General features: G+C 43.1%; 1 protein-coding gene across 7 annotated transcripts in view; it reads right to left on the bottom strand.

Moving 5' to 3' along the window:
• Window positions 1–14,206, bottom strand: part of ARHGAP26 (Rho GTPase activating protein 26) — a 567,323-nt gene extending 553,117 nt beyond the window's left edge. For 3 of the 7 annotated variants that reach the window (XM_007518998.3, XM_016186379.2, XM_060180213.1), the window contains exon 1: window positions 13,635–14,205. In XM_007518998.3, the coding sequence (XP_007519060.1) occupies window positions 13,635–13,788 (154 nt within the window). In that variant the 5' untranslated portion in view covers window positions 13,789–14,205. Of the gene's footprint in view, window positions 1–13,634 lie in introns of all 7 variants that reach the window. The other 4 variants (XM_060180212.1, XM_060180211.1, XM_016186378.2 and 1 more) reach the window with 2 other exon arrangements.
• Between the last annotated feature and the right edge of the window lie 3,837 nt (window positions 14,207–18,043).

Here is an 18,043-nt window from a genome sequence, read left to right as displayed (position 1 = left end):
ATTTATTAAGTCCAGTTCACTCAACTTTTCAGAGGCATTCTTATAAGATATTTATCAAACTAAAAAATGTGCATATCCTTTGCTCAGTATTTTCATTTCTAAGAATTTGTCCTATAAATTTAGTCACTAATTAGACCATGTTAGGTACCAGAACATTCACAGCAGTGTTGTTTATAATGGCAAAAGGATGGAAATCATCTAAATGTCTATTATTATGGGACTAGTTAAGTAAACTATTTTACATTCATATATCAGAATATAATGCAGTTAAAGATAAGTTAGCTTGGGCTGGGGAAGTAATGTAGTGGTTGCATACAGACTTGTATGCCTCAGATCTCAAAGGTCCCAGGTTCAGTCCCTGACACTAACATAAATAAGTCAGAACTGAGCAGTGCTCAGGTCTTCCTGTCTGTCCCTCTCCCTCCCCATCCCCTCTTTTTCTCTCTCATAAATACATCTTTAAAATAATGTATCTCTATGTGTAGAAATATAGACAACCCAAAATATATTAATAGCATAATATGCAAATAAATGCAAAACAGTTCATATGACATATACAAAAATATATATAAATATGTATTTGTTAGCATATGCATAGATTCTATCTGAAAAAAAAAAACCAAGAACTAGTAAAATATTGCAATACATGCTCTAGCAGAAAAACTCAGCGTCAGGATAGGAGACACTTGCATTTGGAGAGACACTTGCATTTTTTTGTCCTTTTTGAATTATGCCCCATTCACAAATATTACCTATGCATATAAACTTAAAAAATACATACACAGAAGTTAAAGTGAAAATGCCTTTTCAATGTGTTTATTCACTGATAAATCATTTTCTACAGCTGACCCACAAATATATCATGATATATACCAAGTCAGTAGAATGTTTGGCTTCTGTCTGCTTCCCAGTCTCTGTGGCTCTGCCTAGAAATCTATCCAGAGTCTCACAAGAGGAACCAATTCATATTTTCAAAGTGTTCAAATTAACCTAGAGTAAACCTAAGAGCACATCTGATAGTTGCACCACATGAGATTTGAAATCTACCTGTAGTATCTTTAAAAACTGTGTGAAATGGGCTTTACTTTGGCTTTTCATGTATGGCAGCAGCAGGAGTCAAAGTGTAGCTACTGGATTGACCCAGAAAGACCAGTCAGTTAACAAGGTTCAATCCAGATTTTCCAACCCCTCATACATTTGTCTATCTGGCAAAAAGAGCGCGCGCGCACACACACACACACACACACACACACACATACGCACGCACGCACGCACGCACGCACGCACGAAAGCATACACACAAACAGACATACACACGCACACCATACTAACCCCAGGAATCTCCTCTTTCTAAATTTAGTGGCTAACTGAACAATCTCCATGCTCAGCCTCTGTCACATGCTGTGCCTTCCCACCAAGGTGAAAGGAGCCAGATGTAAACACACTATGACAGCTCCTCGCCCACACCCCCAAGCTCTTTTCCTCACTGCTTCCTCCCTTTAGTCACTCTGGGTTTCTACAAAAATGTGTCAGCCCCAGCGACTCTGATTTGTAAGCATTCCTCTGGGCATTAATGCTATTTTTTTTCTGACCCTGACAAATATGATATCCTTTTCAGCTCCTGAAATCTGAGGTTGGAGTAGACTTCTAGATACAAGCATAAGCCCCACCCCATTTTCAATTTTACCTGTAAGAACCTGCTGGACAAGGCTAAATAGGACACAGAAAATTAACTGTAACCTTCTCCCTTTCTCCTCTCACTCTCTCACACTGCCCCCCCCCCATGCCCTGATTCTTTTAGAATTTGTGTCAGTAGCTAAAAGAAAGGGCCTGTTTTATTAAGGATGCTTTCAATTTAAGCAAAATGTTCGATTTCAGAAATATAATTTTATTTACTCAAGAATACACCAGCTAATTATCAACTGGCTATGGATATGCAAAGATCCTAAACAATAGATGTGAGAGATGCAAAGATTGGACCCTGGCAACAACTCCATTTTGAGGAACTGATCCCATAAAAATGTCAGAATCCTGTACAAAGGATCATGTGAAAACAATTGCTTCAATAAAAGACTCAGTAAGCAAGCTATGGAATGTCCATATAGTACAAGTCTTAGTATGCATTAAAAATAATGCACCTGGGGCCTGGTGGTAGTGCAATGGGATAAGTACACATGGTGTGAAGCGCAAGGACTGGCACAAGGATCTGAGTTCGAGCCCATGGCCCCCACCTGCAAGGAGGTGGCTTCATAAATGGTGAAGCAGGTCTGCAGGTGTATCTTTCTTTCCCCCCTCTCTCAATTTTTCTCTGTCCTATCCAACAACAAGGGCAACAAAAGGGGAAAATAGCCTCCAGGAGCAGTGGATTCTTAGGGCAGGCATCAAGCTCCAGCACCTAGCCCTAGTGATAACCCTGGAGGCAAAAAAAAAAAAAATGCACCCTAGGGACCAGGAGATACGTCACCCTGAAGAGCACACATTTCACCATACACAAACACAGGTTGAAGCCCCTAGCCACACAGAAACACTATGCAAGGGAGAAGAAGAATGGTGTTATGGTGTCTCTCCTCTGTGTCTCAACCCTCCAGCTAGTTAAAGGAAAAAAATAGAAGAGTTCACCAGGGACAATGAAAGGCAAAGGCACAAAACTCCAGTAAGTCCTGGTAGCAAGGAAAAGAAAAGAGAATCCATTATATATATATATTAATATGGAAGATCTCTGAGACACAGTGTTAACTAAAAAAAGCAAAACACAAAATAATTCATATAGTATACTCCCACAGCAAAAACAAGCAAATGTACATAGTTAAAGGACAAGTAGAAAACATGGGGCATGAAACTATAAACAAATTAACTCAGGAAAGGTAGAACTTTATTTCCATACTCCCTGATTCTTTTGTAAGAATGTATTCATAAACTATCTGCGGCAATTTTTTGTCTCTGTACTCTAAGAATACAGTATTAATTTCCTCACAAAATCTACTTTATCCACCCCCCTGCCAAAGTTTCAGAAAATAGCATCATCATTCACATAATTTCTCAAATTAAAAAACAAAACTCTTAACTCATTCTTGACTTTTCACTTTCCCCAGATTGAATTGAACAGCAAATCCTGTGCATTGAATTGAACAGCAAAACCTGATCACACCTCCAATGCTGCCACACTAGCCCCCCAAGGCACGCTGCCTCTTACCTCGTCTACTGTTAACAGTCTCCCAAATTCTATATCTGTTCACACAGTGATCTCCATGCTCCCTTACAGACACAATCCTGCCACAATCTTCCATAGCCCATTAAGCTTGGAATAAAACCCAAAATCCTTTATAGAACTCAAAATCCCTATAAGCTGTTCTTGGACTTTCCCCCTGTCCCCTTGCCATCATTCTACACACCAGCCACTCTGGCCCCCCAAGTGGTCCTCAATCTCCACTCAAGACTTCTGCACCTGCTCCTACCACCCTAAAAGGCTTTACTCTAGTCTAAACCTAGGACATGAGGAGGGCAGTGAGGCTGCAAATTTGGTGATTAAAAGCTTTCTCTCATGACAGTAAGCATAAAAGTTGGAAACATACTAGATTATAATTTCAAAAATTAAAGTTAGTTATTCAGAAATTTTAAATGTAGAAAAACCACTTAACTGTCAGCTTCGAGTATCCCTCCCTTAGCTAACTTTCAAAAATGCAATGGCTTTGACAGTAGAACAAAGATGTCTTCATGAATTTCTTTCCACAAACACTAGTGGTGATGAAGGCTCCCCCAGCACATACTTATTTTGCCATTTTGGGGAGTATGTGCTCATTAGTTGACACTTGTCAGAATTAGAAATCCAAAGTGATACTCACATGAAGAATCAAAGCAGAAACCTGAACCCCAGCTTCCTAAGAACCACCTGCAAGTGCCCCAAGGTCCTGAAACTGCAAAGGCAAAAACCACTTGAGGATGAAGCAAATGTCCCCAAATGAGGGGCAAATAGAGGAAATGTTCTGAGCACTGTTTATCATCAGAAGTTTTATGAGAGGGGTTGGAAAACAGCTCAGCAAGTTGAACACAACTCATGATTTGATCCTCAACAACATATGGAGCACCATGGACAGCACCAAATGGAGTTCTATAGATGGCTAGCTGTCTCCTCCCCAGCCTCTCTCTTCCTCCCTCATCTACTCCCTACCCCTCACCCCCACTGCTCAAGCATATAGAATTATTTTTAGTTGGAGTAGAGAAGTCACTCAGTGATATAATGTACAAACCCTTGGTTCATTCCCTGGCACAGTGTTAAAAAAAAAAAAAAGTTTTATCAGACAAAGTTTAAGGCAAAAATCCAAAGTTAAACTGTAAATCAAGACATCAGTCATAAAAAAAAAAGGAATGAAATGCTGACACATGATACAACACAGATGAACCTTAGTGGCATTAATCCAGGTGAAACAAATCAAATGAAGAAAGGCAAATAGTATATACCACTTACATTAAGAAGAGTAGTCAAAATGAAAGGAAAAAAAGCACTTCATCCATCTCTGAGCTATGGAAAAGGAAATCCCATCATTTCTTAGAGTAAAGTAGCATTCTATTGTGTGTGTGTGTGTGTATATATATATATATATATATATATATATATATATATATATATATATATTGCAACAACCAAGGGGTAGGGAAAGGAGATAAATGGAGAGTTATTACTTTATGAGTAAAGACTTTCAGCCTAGAACAATGAAAAACTTCTGACAATAGTAGTAATATTTACATGACATCAATGATTTACTTACTAAAGTGTACGCTTAAATAGTTCAAGTAGTAAATTTTGTGTGTGAGCTATAGTCTGTCACAGCAGATTTGGAGACTCAGAAGGAACACTAAGGGGGAGGTTAAGGACCTAAGTTTGGTTGAATGTGAAATATACTGATAACTACCGTATAGAAAAGGTACTCCTGTGACAACAAAAAAATCTTGTAAATCAGCATTTCCCCAGTAAAGTAATATTGGAGTTGAAAATAAAAATAAATAAACATCAAAAAATAAGACACACAAGTGACAAGCAAGCATTTGAAAATATGTGAAATATACCATTAAAAGTGGGTCTGGCAAAAAAGCTCTATTGGATAGTGTGCTGTTTTGCTCTATGCCTGACCAAGGTTTAAACCTAGCCCCTATCACTTAGAAGGAAGCTTTGGTGTCATGGTCTCTTTCACTTACTCAATTAATTAATGAATTTAAAAGGACTACTAATTTTAAAAGCTACATATCTACGAAGATGGCTAGGTCTAAAATGGACAATGGAGCTGTGGAAGTAGCTCAGTGAGTGGCATATCTGCCTTGTGTGGGCCCTAGGTTCAATTTCTGGCACACATATAGCACCATAGAGTGGCACTCTGTTCACTCTCATAATGGAAAGTAACCATAGCAAAACACTGGTAACACTAAATACTGGCGAGGATATGTTAAACAGGTTCAATCCCTGCTCAAGTGATGTCAGAGTAATGCTCTAGTCTCTCTCTCTCTCTCTCTCTCTCTCTCCCTCCCTCCCTCCAGTACTCTAGTCTCCCTCCTCTCCATTTATGTCATTCTATAAATGAACCTTTGTGGAACACACATCTTACTAAGTCTGAGGCCTTAGGTTTGAGCCTAGACTCCACATTGGAACATAACAATGTACCAGGAGAGATCCATTGATAGTGGAGGTGTCCATTAGTGTCTCCAGCCCTCACCCAAAAATAAAGAATGAAGGGGGGGAAAAGAAACTGACTCAGTGAAGCTGCTCAACAGTATCACAAGGCTCCAGGAAACCCAGCATAGCTAAAAACAAAACCAAAATTGGAGCAAATGTGAACTTTAACACATACTGTGAATTTTAGTTACTAGTAATAGGAGAAATTGGGAGGAACTGGACTATATGGAAATTCTATACTCTCCACTCCATTTTTCTATAAACAGCTCTAAAAACTCAAATCCATACATAAATTATTTTTTCTTCTTTAATGGAGGAGATTAAAGGTTTACAATCAATAGTAAAATACAGTAGTTTGTACATGTGGAACATTCCTCAGTTTTCAATTTACTCAATTTACTCCCACTAGGTCGTCCTCTACAATTATGTTCCAGGACCTGAACCCTCTCCCCCTACCTCAGAGTCTTCTACTTTGGTGCAATTCACCAAACCCAATCCAAATTCTACCTTCTTATTTTTCAACTATTATTATTATTATTATCATTATTATTAGTGATTTAATAATGATCAACAAGATGGTAGGATAAAAAGGGTATAATTTGTGGTCCGGGAGGTGGCGCAGTGGTAAAGCTTTGGACTCTCAAGCATGAGGTCCCGAGTTCGATCCCCAGCAGCACATGTGCCAGAGTGATGTCTGGTTCTTTCTCTCTCCCTCTATCTTTCTCATAAATAAATAAAAAATAAATTTAAAAAATATTTTTTTTAAAAAAAAAGGTACAATTCATATAATTCCCACCACCAGAGTGGCATATCCCATCCCTTCCATTGTAAGCCTCCCTATTCTTTATCCCTCTGGGAGTATGAACCAAAGATCTCAATGGGGAGCAGAAAGTAGGAGGTCTGCTTCTCCACTGGACATTGGCATTGACATGTGGATCCATAGTCCCAGCCTGTCTCTACCTTTCCCTAGTGGGGTAGGGCTCTGGGGAAGTGGGATTCCAGGACACATTGGTGAGGTCACCTGCCCAGGAAAGGCAGGTTGGCATCATGGTACCACTTTTCAACTTCTATGAGTGAGATCTTCCCATATTCATACATATTATTTTTAAGGCAGAGGGGAGGTTATAACTCAAGTCAGTGAGCTGATAGCAATGTGAACAAAATGGAAAGATTCTTTAAAAAATAAAACTAAAAGGGAGTCGGGCGGTAGCACAACAGGTTAAGCACACCTGGTGCAAAGTGCAAGGGCCAGCATAAAGATCCTGGTTTGAGCTCCTGGCTTCTCACCTGCAGGGGAGCTGCTTCACAAGCAAGTGAAGCAGGTCTGCAGCTGTCTTTCTCTCCCCCTCCCTGTCTTTCCCTCCTCTCTCCATTTCTCTCTGTCCTATCCAACAATGGCATCAATAACAACAACAACAGTAAAACAACAAGGGCAACAGAAGGGAATAAATAAATATTAAAAAACTAAAATAAATAAATAAAAATAAAAATTGAGTCCAGCAGATAGCCTAAGCAGAAGCTTCACAAATGATAAAGCAGTGCTGTGGTGTGTCTGTCTGTCCCTCTCTCTTTTTTCTTTTTTCAGTCCCCAGGAGTTTTGGAATCTCACAGGAACGAATCAAGCAAGAGTGAAGTCCTAGCAAAAAGCTTCAGAGGCAGGGAGAAAAAAAAAAGAAAGCTAAAAAAAAAAAAATCTTCCTTGGATTTAATTTGCAATTGTTTACATTTGTACGAGTAATACTCCAAATTTCAGCACTTGCAAATTGCCACCATTTACAAATAATTAGGAAATTTTTTTCCTTTCCCTCCTATTTAAAAGGTGCTAAAGCAAAGCAAAGGAACTAGCAAAAGCTTTTTGCTATCTAACTCCATGTATACTTGTTCCACTAGGATTTTATGAGTAATGTAACAACTCCTAAGCAAAGCTAGTTAGCACTGAACACCCTTTGGGAATTTACACTATTCAAGAGGGTCTCATCTCCCTACTGCAGAAAGTCTGAAACAAATTCTAAAGAAGTACAAAATAGTATAAGCATTAAAGAATCCAACTCCTGATGTCAATATTTTTTAATTGTTCCTTTAACAAACAAAGGGAATGAAATATTTGTTTTAGCAAACAGACCCAGGAAAAGATTTTTGGTCTCAATGTTAATTGCTTTCTTACTCTGTTAAAAAAGAATCACTGGTAATCATTCAGTACTATTCCAGAGAGAAATTGTTTCATAGAGTTGAGATAAAATGCTCACCTGCCCTTCTAGCCAACAATGGTTTTTCAATGCAATGATGAAGAAAGAAATGAAACTTTATACAGTACACAATAAAAATCTTAGCTATTCTTTGCCGCCCATCAACTGAGTCTGAAAAACAAGTGGAACACTATTCTCCCTTAATCTAACACCTACAGCATGCTTCTCCTTTTTAGATCTATGGAGAATTTGCATCTTCACATCAGCATCTTTATGGAAGGCAATGAAGCATCATGTTCAAAAGAAGGCGAAGCACTGCATTCCCAGGTTCAAAGTTTGACTGCACAACCTCCTGACAGTATAATCCTATACAAGTCATCTGAATTATAAAACTACGGAAAATAAAAATATTCAGGGGCCAGGGAGGCAACTCAGCAATAGAGCTCATGTCTTGCATGTGTGAGGCTGAGTTCAATACTTCATAAAAACAAGAAAAACAAAAACAAGTAGTACAGCACAAGTGATAAAGCAATTCCGCTTCTCTCTCTCTCTCTCTCTCTCCCCTTCTTCCATAGCTCACCCACCCACCCATCAAGCACACACATCTTTTGAACTTGTGGGGCATTATTTTTGGCACAACCACAATTTTATGCAAACAAGTTTACCAAGATAGTACCCCAGAGGTTAATACATATACAATTATCAGCAAGTCACATGAAATCTAGGGAGACAGTTCAGTATTAGAGCACTGGGGTTGCAAGCTTGAAGTTCTAGCAGTTCCACATCCAATCCCTGGAACCATCATATGACAGAGTTGAACAATGATCTGGTTTTTCTCTGTCTCTCACTCTCATCAGAAATGGTTTTTTTTATTTGTTTGTGTGTTTGTTTTTAATTGCCACCAGGGTTATTGCTGGGGCTTGGTGCCTGCACGGTGTATGCACACCCCAGCAGCCATTTTTCCCCTTTTCATTTGAGAGGACAGAGAAGAATTGAGAGGAGAGGGAAAGAAAGGAAAAAGAGAGAGAGATGCCTATACACTGCTTCGCAGCTCATGAAGCCTCCTCCAGCTGATGGGGACCTAGGGCTTGAACCCAAGTCCTTGCACAGGGTAATGTGTGCTCAACCTGGTGAGCCACCACCCAACCACATAAATAAAATTTTCCATTAGGGTGTCAGAAAAGTGATGCCATAGTTTTGCAAAGAAAAACAGACAAAGGGCAGGGGGAGATAGCATAATAGGCATGCAAACAGACTCTCATGCCTGAGGCTCCCAGGTTGCAGGTTCAATCTCCCACACCACCATAAGCCAGAGGTGGAAGGAAGGAAGGAAGGAAGGAAGGAAGGAAGGAAGGAAGGAAGGAAGGAAGGAAGGGAGGAAGGGAGGAAGGAAGGAAAAGGAAGAGGGAAAGGAAGGAAGGAAGGAAGGGAGAGAGGGAAGGGAAGGGAAGGGAAGGGAAGGGAAGGGAAGGGAAGGGAAGGGAAGGGAAGGGAAGGGAAGGGAAGGGAAGGGAAGGGAAGGGAAGGGAAGGGAAGGGAAGGGAAGGGAAGGGAAGGGAAGGGAAGGGAAGGGAAGGGAAGGGAAGGGAAAGGAAGGGAGGCATGATAAAGGCAGAGGCCTAACTTCTAATGTCTTACAACCAAATCAAACCCTACCTGTCCCTCTGTTCATTTATGTATATGCCACCAGAGTTATCGATTAGGGCTCAGTGCCAGCACAATGAATTCACTGTTCCCAGCAGCCTTTTTTTTTTTCTTCCTTCCTTTCTTTCCTTCTTTCTATTGTATTGAATAGAACAGAGAGAAATTGAGAAGAGAGAGGGAGAGAGGGATCGAGAAAGACAGATACCTGCAGAGCTGCTTCATGGTTTATGAAGCATCGCCCCATAGGTGGAGAGCTGGGGCTCATACTGTCCCACTGTTCTTAAAGACAAGTTCTGATCTTAATACTGAATATTGGAAGATAGCAACCACTACCATTGGAGCAGTTTCTTTCAGGCTCCAAATCAAGTGCTTTATATACAGTTTCACTTAGAGTTGACAAACCCAAGAGCTCAGTGTAGCTGTTCCAATCTCACTTTAAGGAGCTAAGTGACTGGGCAAAGAACTGAACTCAGAAGATCCAAAAACTCTTAACTCTCCAAGTTTGAACCTCTCCTTTACCATCCCTATAGAAAGAAAAAAGGACTGAATCACACAGAATCCTCTTGTCTGGGACACTGGCTGTGCAGGTCCAAGGAAGGGCCCTGGGTAAATGAGGAAGCACAGAAGAAAAGAAAAAAATAAAAAACTTGGCCAATTCAACAGACAAAAGCAAATTAGAGCTGCCAAGGCTTGACTTTACGTGGAATGAGAAAGCAAGATTTTTTTTTCCCCTGAATGTACATTCTAAACTATCTTACTATGTATTATCTTCCATGTATCTAGACCACAGGTTTGGATTCTAGAAAAAGATTTCAAGGAGTTCATATGTCTATCAGTTTCTCCAGGGAATTCAAAAGACAACTAATGTAGAAGGAAGTTTTGCTTCAGGATTAAATGCACAGACAGCAAGCCGCTTGGGTCTATTTGCTCCGTGATCTTGGGCAGGTTGCTGATCTCTCTGATCTTCAGTCTCCTCCCTCATGAAGTGAAGCAGCAATAACAATGATCTACCTGAACTTTGGCAATCCCTGAAGGCCAGTTTTATTGCCCTAACTCACACAGAAATGTTAACCCAAAGATGTGTCAGTACTAACTATAAAAAAAAGCCATACTTTATGAGTTGCAAGAGACTGCAAAATTGGTGAAATCATGAGTGCTTCTGTAGCTGCATATTTACTTTTGTCAACACTGGCTTTACAGTAGTGTTGCAAGCACCAAATGACAAGGAAATGCCTGAAGTCTGGGTAATAGTGATCAATGTGACTCCTTTATCTTAAGAAATCACAAGAAAAATAGATAATGGTCCTTGTTTGTTTGTTTATTACCAGAGTACTACTTAGCTCTACTTTATGGCAGTATTGGAGACTCAACCTGGGATGTCTGTGGCCTCTGCTGTGAAAGTCTGTTGTGCTATGGACAATGAAATCTCCTAGTACCTGTTCAAGTAGTAGTTAGATTAAAATCCTATTTTTTATTATCTTTATTTATTGGATAGAGACAGCTAGAAATGGAGAGGGAAGGGGATGATAGAGAGGAAGAGAGACAGAAAGACATCTGTAACATTGCTTCACCACTCACAAAGCCTTCCCCCGGCAGGTGGGGGCTGGTGGCTTGAACCTGTATCCTTCCTATTGTAGCATGTGCACCACCACCTAGCCTCTAAAATGCTTGTTTCTTCATCAGTCTTTCCCAATGTATAAGGTAGACCTACTGTGCCAACAACTTAAATAACATTTGAATCTTGAATCCTATCACTCCCACCCAAACAATACACACACATACACACACACACACACACACACACACACACACACTGCAGCAAGCAAACTACCACTGCCTTAAATGCACTCTTCTCAGATTGAAGGCAGAGATGCAAAATACAAATCTAAGTAAAAGCAGTCTCAGTAAGGGAGTCAAAGCCTGAGCAAGGAAAATAGGGCTGAATAAGAGCTAAGCTTCATCAGGAATCCTCTGTCTAGTTCAGACCTCACCAGGGTGCAAACCTAAGCCCTGCTGGTAGAGCTGGTAGGTATCTAAGTTTTGTGATACTCCCAAGCCTGATTTAAAAATCATTTGTAAAATGAATGAAAAATACATGAGAAGGGAGCTGGGCGGTGGCGCAGCAGGTTAAGTACACATGGCTCGAAGCCCAAGGACTGATGTAAGGATCCTGGTTCGAGCCCCCGGCCCCCCACCTACAGGAGGGGTCACTTCACAGGTGGTGAAGCAGGTCTTTCTCTCCTCTGTGTCTTCCTCTCCCCTCTCCATTTCTCTATCCAATCCAACAATGGCAATGTTGTTATTGTTATCCAATAACAACAACGATAAATGACAAGGGCAACAAAAGGGGAAATATAGCCTCCAGGAGCAGTGGATTCATAATGCAAGCACTGAGCCCCAGTGATAACCTTGGAGGCAAAAAAAAAACCAAAAAAAAAAAAGTAGAGGGGGGAAAAAAAGTACATAAGAAAACTCATGGGTGAAGCAGTACCTGGCATGGACCATGCCTGTTAGCCACAGGGGCTACTTTCTCAAGGTCCAGGGCAGTACCAAGCACACAGCAGGTACACCAAGCACTTGCTGAATAAAGCAGAAGCCCAATTAAAGCCAGTCTGAATGAGATTAAAATTCGAGGTAACCTTGTTAAATGGGCCCCCTAATTTGTTTCAAACCAGGGATCATATGTTCCCTTAACCAAAATTGGCCCTGATTACTGACAAACAAGATTGTTCATTCACATGCTTCAGGTCTCGCAGTCTTCTACAAATAAGCTGTTTCTGAGGAATCTCATCAGATCATGATTTTGTTTTTACCCCCAAACACTGACACTTACTATACTTGGGGTTTCTGTCTCCCTGATCATTTTTAGAAGTACCAGAAATTTAACTTCTGTTAAGTTTCCTTTACAGAGGCTTGGGGAAAATTCTCACAATTAAATACTCTTCTCTGCTAGTATGATCTTTCTTAGCCTATGGATATCAACTCAAGAATTTCATCAAAGAGGAAAAATAAAGTCAAAGACAACCTTAATGTATGCTTTCCTGTTCCTGATTCTTCAGACTTCAAAACTGAAAGATGGATTGATGAAACTATTTTTAAATGAGTAGACTGAAATGGCACAGGAAAAAAAAAAAAGGGAGGAGAAGAGAGAAAAGAAATAGTTCTAACAATCCAAGGCCCATCCCCAGAGAGCTCTTATTGGCCAAAAGCAGAAATTTTCTGGCTCTGCAAAAAAAAAAAAAAAAAGGGAAAACCATTCACAGAATGCAAATTTCACCTCGTGTCCACCAAAAGGAAATAAGCAGATACTGCGTTCAAAAAATAAAAAAAATAAAAACTCGAGAATCTTCAAGGATGAGATTAAACTTCTCTTTCTGGAATAAGCGTGTGGAAGCCATTCCTTCTCAGACTTGGATTTTTTTTTTTTTTTCCTGAGGAGAGGTAAGGAGAGCTGGGAGAGCAGAGGAGTCGGGATGTGTTCATTCTATTTTTAAACCCTCCCTCACAGTTTAGAGTCAAGGAACGCTCTGATTCTGTACTCCCACCCTTATCACCTGCTAAAAACACAAGAGCCAGAACCTGCACGCGTACAGGGCCCTGGATCTGGACCCGAGGGCCACAGGATGCGGGCGCTCGGCAGCCTCCGCTCCTAAGCGGCCCGTGCACCCGGGCCCTCTGGGCAGCGGGGGCTGCGGTCGAGGAACTAAGCGGCCACACTCCACCTTTTCCCGAGGGAAGAAGGCACCCCCAGGGCAGTGCACCCGGGGGGTGAGCGGCTTTTCAGCGGGGAAGACCAGGGCGCGGACCCAACAGGGCTTTTGCAACAGGCTGCGGCGCGCCGGGCCCACGCGTCCCCGCGAGGACACCTGTGCGCCGCGCACCCCGGGCCGCCCCGGCAGCCGTGGGCCAAGCGAGCGGTCCCTTTGCGTTTGTTTTTTGTTTTGTTTTGTTTTGTTTTGTTTTTGCAGGCTCGCCCGTTTTACCCTTCCTGCTTGGCGGCAAACGCTTAAACCCAGTCCCCCAGCGCCCCCCGGGGGGGAAGGGGCAGAAAGCGTCCCGCCGGCGCCCCTCCCTCGCCCCCTTCCTCCCGGGACGGGGGAGGGGGGTCTCTGTCCCCGCCGGGCTCGGGGGACACTCACTCTTGAGCGCGGTGATGAGCGTCTTGCTGTCCTTGAGGAGCTCCTTGATGAATTTGTTGGTCTTGTCCAGCTCCGCTTCGTGCGACTTGAGAGTCTCTCGGAAGTGTGGGCTGTCGAGGCAGCAGTCGCTGAATTCCAACGCGGGGAGCCCCATGCTGCCCGCGGCGCTCGGCTCGGGGGCGCGTCTGCCCCACGGCCCGGAGCCCCGAACACGCGCGCGGCCGCAGCCCAGTCCGCAGCCCCGACGGCCGCGGGCTCCACAGGTGTGGCGCCGGCTCGCCCTCCGCGCAGGGTCCGCTGCCGCTCACGCCTCCCACGCCGAACAGGCACCCGGTCACCCGGCTGCTGGTCGGGCGAAGCGCCACAGAGCGGCAGGCAAAGCAGGAAACGCAGGCGGACCTGCAGGGGCGCTGGGAAGCGAGCGAGCCGGCGAGCCGGCGAGCAGCGAGGGAGCCGGCGAGCGCGGCCACAACCTCCCCGCCTCCTTGGCTGGTTCGCTCTCCAACAACCTCGGGCGCCCTCTCACAGCAGCGTCGGCCCACCCCGCCTGCGTCCGGGCCGCCCGAACGTGCTAGCGATGACCTAATCCGGTCAGACCAATCCGCACGCCCGCCTCAGCCCGACCCCCCGGCCTTCCCGGGACGCCCGGCCCTTCCGCGGCTTCCACCCAATCACCGGAACTCAGGGGCGGGGCCTAATATAGGGGGCGGGGCTCACGCCACCCGCTCGGTCCGCAACAGAGGCTCCGCCCCCTCCCGCCCGCGCGGGTTTGCGGACCCAGGATACTGAAGATGTGCTCCTCCAATCGCCGACCCTCTGCAGCCCCGGACCTTGCCTGCTGAGGCCTAAATTAGTGCTTCTGCTGACCCGAGGAGCAGAGGGAAATATATCAAACATGAGAAAAGCCGGGAATCAGGGCTGCAGTGCATCCCTCAGCCGTCCTCGAGCTGCAGGGCAAGGGGGTTCGCACTCAAATTGCAAGACCTCCTCGTCCCGAGAACTCTGACCGCACCGAACCACCTTGCCGACCTCTCCTTCCTCTAGTCTGGTAGAAAATACTTGCATCTTAAAATGACCAGCTTTTCGTGCCTGCAGTCTTCCCGCCCCCTGCAGTCCTTCTCCCACAAGCCAACTCCAGCTCAAAACCTGCCGAAGGCTGCCCCCAGCCGAAGGACCTAACATCCCTAGAAAATCGCAGTCGCCTTTGCTTTCTCTTATCAGCACCTAACGCAATTTACATAATTTTGTTCTCTGTGGACCTTAGCTAAGCAGAGAGCTTCACGACACAGGCCACTGCAGTTTTCTTGTGCGTTACTGCATTTCAACACCTAGAACAGTGCCGACAATTGATATGTTGAGTGTTTTCCCTACTGTTACGTGTGCAACGTTGACTGATCAATGTCTGAGGAATAAATGAATGTATCCTTTCTGGTGTCCTTCAGCTCCAAACTTCAGTGTGTCTCCCCTTGTTAAACAAGGAATCTGCACTGGTCAAACTGGTTACCCCCTGCGTCTAGTGCTGAAATTTAAACTAGAGAAAACAGACTAGCCTTGACTAAATTACTTGTATGCTGACGAGTTAGCAGTCTTCCTTCAGTTAAGTGGGGTTTGGGATCTGTTTGTTTTGTTTTTAACTATATCTGCTTTGTGTAGGCACAAAGCTACACTTCAACAGAACTTGATTGTTGCTGATCAGTGGGAAAGAAGTAAAATAGCAAAAGCAATGCTACATAAATTTAGACAAGAGAAGCATAGGTGCTTAGAAACATGGAGAAGGAGGTTGCTCACTCAGTGGGTCAGAGAAGATTCCTATTTTGAGAAGTTAACTGATTTATTAAATGCATAACGGGATGAATGAATGAACTATTTGCTAGTTGTATCTACACATTTAGACTTGATAGCTGGCCCAAGTAGCAATGTGACGAGTAACCAAAGATCTGGGGTGGAAACTCCATGCTAGTAAATCTCTTTAATGTTATACCTTGAACACGTAAATGTTGAAACAAAGTACACCCAAATTTAATGGTGTGAAACAAGAGTGGGATGGGAAATAGTGTAACGGTTATGCAAAGAGATTCTCATGCCTGAAGCTCTAAAGTCCCAGGTTCAGTCCCCACACCACTATAAGCCAGAGAAGCATTGCTGGGGTGGAGGGGGGGGGGTCTGTTAAAAAGCTATATTATTTTTTCTGATAATTTCTATTGTGTATATACCACAGCTTTCTTAGGCATCACTTCCTTTGATAATTTCTTTGGGTCAGGAAACTGGGGTGGCCATCTAGCTGGTGGTCTATCATGTGTCTGTGACAGGAGCTGAAACCAAAGCATCTCGCTCTTTGAATGGTCTCAAAACTTCTCCATGTGTCCTACTTTGAACTTCTTACTGCATGGCAGTCTGAGGAATATAGAGTGAAAGTTCCAGCTCACCAACAGAGAGCAATACCACCTTCATGACCTTCAAAGTCACACTATTTCTACCCCCTTCATTAAATACAAACAAGTCACAAACCCATCTAAATTGGGAGGGGCATTAGACAGTACCTGAAGATGGGCAGGAGACAAAGATTAGAGATGTTGTTTAAGTCCCACCTCTGGAAAGAACAACCTGCCACAGTAGGCCTGGTGCATGATATAGTCAATAAATATTGAGTGAATCAAAATGAGTTACACAACTATTTTATCCTATCGAGGGATATGGTATATATATATCCAAGTAATGACTTACCCAGTAAAGTGCACACATTACAATGCACAAGGGACTGGGTTCAAACACTTGTGGGGGGCAGGTATCTCTCATTCTGTCTGCCTTTTGTTCTGCCTCTCACTTCTATACCCCCCTCAAAAAAAAAAAAACTGGCCACTAGGAGTGGCAGAACCACTGTACAGCACATCATGAAGCCCAGTAATAAACCTGCTGGTAGGAGGGGAGTGAAGGGATAGGAAGAGGAAAAGAAGTAGGCAAAGGAGAATAAGAATTATTAGTCTGTTGTTTATTTTGTTTTTGTTTGTTTACCAGAGCATTTCTCAACTCAGATTTGTGGTGATTGTGGGAATTGACCTTGAGAGCTTGTTTGGAGGTTCTAGCAGGGGAGCACAGCTACTCATATACCCTCAACCAAAGACCCGTCTGTCTCTATTAGGGGAAGACATGCAGCTTAGGGAAGCACATGGAGCAGTGAAGGTGAAGGAGGAAGGGGACACCTGCCTAGCCAGCCAGATCAGCAAAATCAACCCTGGCGATCAATGAGGTGACAGATGTCGCAGCCAGATCACCCTCACATACTGATTGTGGGAATTGAACTTGAGATCTCCAGTGCCTCAGCATAAAAGTCTTTTACATGTGCTATTTCCTGGGCTAATAATAGCATTACTAATAATGGCAATACTAATAGTTATCATTTCTTTTATTTATTTATTCCCTTTTGTTGCCCTTGTTTTATTGTTGTAGTTATTGATGTCGTTGTTGTTAGATAGGACAGAGAGAAATGGAGAGAGGAGGGAAAGACAGAAAGGGGGAAAGATAGACATCTACAGACCTGCTTCACCACCTGTGAAGCGACTCCCCTGCAGGTGGGGAGCTGGGGGCTTGAACCGGGATCCTTAGGCAGTCCTTGTGCTTTGTGCCACGTGCGCTTAACCCGCTGCGTTACCGCCAACTCCCCCCTAGTTATCATTTCTTAAGCATTTAATTTCTGCCAAAGATCATGCTAAATTATTTACATGCTTTCAATCCCCACAAAATAAGAGTAGAATTATGATAATCCCTATTTTTCAGATGAGAAATCATGACCCAAAGTTGTAGTCTGTACTGGTTATCAAGATGTGTACAAGGCATGTATATATACACAAGTATAACCTAACATGCCCATTTGCACTTAAATATGTAACTATGTAAATAACATGCATATTTCTTGAACATTTAAACCAGAGTTTCCACAACAGATGTTCCCACTTCCAGCAGTATTATCAGAATTCACTAGTTTGGAGTATAGAACCTAGTGCTAGGAAGGTACAGTTGTTTCTCTCCTCCTACAAAGTAAGTTTCATGAGGTAGAAAGTATGTAGTGTTCGCTTCTAGGACCTCAGCACTTAGCCAGCAGTGGGCACTTCAAAGGCACACAATATCAGAGACACATCTTTTGGGTTTGTTTGTTTTGTTTTGTTTTGTTTATTTTGGATAGAGACACGGAGCTGAGAAGGAAGGGGGAAACAGAGAGGGAGAAAGATACCTGGAACACCACTTCATTACTGTGATGCTTCCCCCTGCAGGTGGGGTCTGGGGGCTTGAAACCTGAACTTTGCACACTGTAATGTGTGCACTCATCCAGTAATGTGTACACCACCATCTGGCCACTCAGGACACGTTTAATAAGGGTAAAATAGCAACTGCAGTGACACATAGATTGTGGC

Source organism: Erinaceus europaeus, chromosome 2 (assembly GCF_950295315.1).
Source record: "Erinaceus europaeus chromosome 2, mEriEur2.1, whole genome shotgun sequence".
NCBI classification, from domain to species: Eukaryota; Metazoa; Chordata; class Mammalia; order Eulipotyphla; family Erinaceidae; genus Erinaceus; species Erinaceus europaeus.
Note: the sequence above shows the minus strand (reverse complement) of the source record. Positions and strands in the feature narration are given on the sequence as shown.